This window comes from Eurypyga helias, unplaced genomic scaffold, assembly GCF_000690775.1.
Source record: "Eurypyga helias isolate BGI_N326 unplaced genomic scaffold, ASM69077v1 Scaffold52437, whole genome shotgun sequence".
NCBI lineage: Eukaryota > Metazoa > Chordata > Aves > Eurypygiformes > Eurypygidae > Eurypyga > Eurypyga helias.
In genome coordinates, this window is record NW_010262054.1 from 590 (window position 1) to 4,357 (window position 3,768).

The 3,768-nt window shown below is 37.8% G+C and overlaps 1 protein-coding gene across 1 annotated transcript; it reads right to left on the minus strand.

Annotated features, from left to right (window-relative positions):
• Positions 1–460: 460 nt before the first annotated feature.
• LOC104512534 (GPI ethanolamine phosphate transferase 2-like) lies at positions 461–3,534 on the minus strand (the record flags this gene model as incomplete). The annotated part of the gene is made up of 3 exons (XM_010155556.1): positions 3,334–3,534; positions 2,063–2,272; positions 461–649 (listed from the first exon to the last, which is right to left on the minus strand). Coding segments are annotated over exons 1-3 (492 nt in total), but the record flags the coding sequence as incomplete, so codon positions are not given.
• Positions 3,535–3,768: the final 234 nt, after the last annotated feature.

Here is a 3,768-nt window from a genome sequence, read left to right on the forward strand (position 1 = left end):
TGGCATAAGAAAAACGCTGGTTACAACCACCATTTCCATGCGAATCTTTTCAATATCTAGGAATTCGGTACATCTTCACAATTGCAGAAATCAGAGCCATTAGCTATACATGCCCATTATTCCTTCTGCCGAATTTCATGACTATATTGCACGCCAACCACCTCATGAGTGATAGAGAATTTTGGCATGCATTTCTCTCTTCTTCCTGCACACCAAGGAGGAGTTATTTCCCACAGATGTTTAGAACAGACTGTTAACAGATGTTACTAAGGCTGGCCAGTAAATCTGTAAAAATGCTACACTATGCTGTTAACTGCGGAATAGCCAGGGAAGGAAAAGAACAGAATACCTGCTTTGATCCAGGAATAAACAAGTGACAAGTAAACAAGTGACAAACAAGCAAGTATTTTAATATTAGTCCACACCTAACAGACACTGATACAAGAAGGAGATATATTACCTTTGAAAGAAGAGAAATATGAATCTTCTTCAGGATATTATCCATTTCACGAAGTTTTGGTCCCACTAATGGGCTGTTTGGCCCAGTCATATGTCCAATATGGTCTAACCCCAGGTAATGTAGTATTAGGAGATCCCAGTCTTCTCTCTTTAACACTCTGTCCAAATGACGGGTAACATTATCATCAACCTCAGAAACAAAAGGAAAACAATTAAAAGGTAAAAATAATTTCCCTCTTGCAAAAAGCATAGAAAAATTAGGTTGTACTACAAATGAAAATTCTGTAGAAGCTGGTAGGAATTTCAGCCACTCAGAATGTTAAGGAAAAAAAAAAAATCAATTTGATTAGTTCAATGCCAGGCAGTCAGAAAAATTCTGTCTTAAAAACAGATTCTTCCCCCATTTCACTCTTTTCTGCTTTGGAGGCACCAGATTACATGCAAATAGAGAAAGTGGGTTGCCATCCTTCCGGTGATACTTTAAAAACTGTTTCAAGACATTTTCGTCACTTTCATTTCACAAGAAGCAGGTACAGGGAAAAGCCTCTTCAGTGTTTGGAAGCACACGGGGAAAAAATCCAATCCTGCTCTTTCACCTCAATTTTTGCTACTGTGCAAACACAAAAAGATTTTATTTGCTGTGAGAAAAAGAATGGAGCAAGAAATAAAAATTATTTGTAAAGTGCTACTTGGGGCCTAACTCACATGTTCTCCTACCTATATGCAGCTAAAAATAAGTTGCTAACCTATTTCTCCCTGGATGTTAAAAATCCTTACAAAATTCCACATTTGACTCCAGATATAACTATTTAATTTATTTATTTCTGGTTTATGAACTATATTAAGAAAGCATAAAAACTGCATAAAGAGCTTGAAAGCCATAAAGCCCAGACCCAACAGCATGTTTGCATTTTTCCACTTCATGCTGAAGCTTCTGCAATTCTTATTAGAGTAACTAATTAAAAGTGTCTTCTAATTCATGTTAGACCTATCGAACTTCATCAAACATGTTAATAAAATATTTATGTCAGTAGCAACAGGTCAATGGCCTGAGGTTTTACAAACCGTAAAGTTTCAAAATATGAACCAAAATTGCCAAGCCATTTTGTGCCCAAAATAAGAATTCTCAGAATTTGTTTAATTTCCTTTCTATGCTCCCTCTTTATAAAATACTACTCACACTGCAACTACAAAAGGGATACAATACTATAGAAAGCATACTTCTAAGGCATGAAGTTTACACATTAATGGGCCTTTTTAAAGATGGCACATACCAAGGTAACTGTGATAGCAAACTGGAAACATGGATAATGTAATTTTTAAACAAAGCACGTGGTCTAACTTCCTACCACAACATCTTGTGAGAATATTGTATGTTATACAGTAATGTCTTGTTTGCTAATGTAGCATCCAAACAATTCCCACAGCATATGCATGAGGGACTGAAATGCTTAGCTCCACATTGCCAATACATATAAATCCAATTCTTATTTAATTGCCAGGTTTGTATTTCAGAAAAAGGATAGTTTTACTCATTCATTCTTAGAGGTTGCCAATATCTGTACTAACATTATTTAACATGGGATTGTACAAAGCCTCTCACCTCTGTAAAGTCTGACACAAAAAAGGATGTTGTTCCATCATATTCCACGAAATGCTTTGGAAACAATTTAACCCAAGTATCATCACCGTAAAAGATTATTCTTTTCCCAGCTGTTTTTGCCTGCCATATCAGATTGTCATCCAACAGAGCTGGAGAATTGAGGTTCACAACAACATCAATGAAACCAGGTATGCTACCTGTCATCAAAGCCTGCATGAAACACACAAAGAGACAAATTAAAAGAAGCCAAGAAGTTTCCAGTACTCAGAAGACAGTATTACTATACAAGGAAGTAGTGAGGCAGGGGAGTTATACTTTCAATAAAGAAATATACTAAAGTGTTAGAACACTATCTCTGATGTCAGAGATAGTAAATGCTTTACAGGAAGGTAAAAATGGTATTTTCTGAATTAGTGGACAGTAAAACAACTTTGTAAGCCAGTTGAAATCCACCTCATTTACTGGTCATTAAATCACCAAAAAGATGGTTTAGAAGGTAAACTGACAGCACAACAATAACAATGGTTGCACATTCAAACCAATAATTAAGAATTTTCTGGAAAATGCAATGAAACCCACCTATCGAGTTCTCCCCCTCACTCTCTCACTGCCTTCTAGCTGATCTACCAAAGCTCACTCCCCCCATCTTCTTCAATGCAAGAAATGTCACTCAGACACACCGCTGAGAAGCCTGGATGATCTTTTAGTTACCTGGTACAATTTTCTTTTTAAGATCTGCAAAAGCATCCCTATGACAAAACAAATCTACACTGAACTGGGTTTCCTATCAGAAATCACAAAAATTACAAGAACACAGAGAAATATCAACAAAAACTGGAAAATTTGACAACTGAGACACTACTGCTTTCCTGTGATTACAAATTAAAAGATTATGTCAATCATTTAAGCCTGCAGTAGGGCCTTCACTGCCCTTAACTGATTCTCACAGATCTTCCCACCACAGAGCTACCAGATAAAGCAACAAAACAATGCGAAGTGACTTAGTTGGAAGCTGCCACCTCTCCTCTTACTCAGCCTCTCTACTTTTCTCCAATCCCTGGCCTGACCTTCCCTGCAGGAAGCACCTCTAGGCCGTCTAGGCCGTGGCAAATCAGGACCATCACAGACACTACTACAGCAAAGCAAGTTTCAGCCACAAATTGCAGTAACACAGCAAACCTGCCCTATATGCCAACTCCGAGCACATGAAACAACTCAGACTTCAAAACCGTCTCAAATGAAACAACCCTAGGCGGAAAAAACCCACTTACCTTTATTCGAGGCATAGTCACAGTGGGTGGCTTCACTTGAGCAACGAAACTGTAGGATGTCCCTTTTTCAACAACTTGTGTAGTATACGGCATGAACTGTTTACCTTTGGACCCAAACACAAAGTCGTCCCTCAAAGCATCTATCAGCACAATGACAACTTTTTTGAAAAGTGGAGGTGGAATTTTGGTCCAGTTAGAAACCATTCCTAGAAAACAACAAAAGAGTGAATAAAAAAAGTCATCAACAAATTTTACCAACAGCCACATAGAAGCTAATGGAAAACTTCACCATAGAAATGGGTGTTTCCGACTTCTTTATTAACATTCAGAAGCGAGAAGCTGAAAACAACAGCAGACACGAGAAGTAACCAGAGAACCTGAGTTTTCAGGCCATCAGCAGGGGAATGACACAACGACAAAATCCTACACAGTATC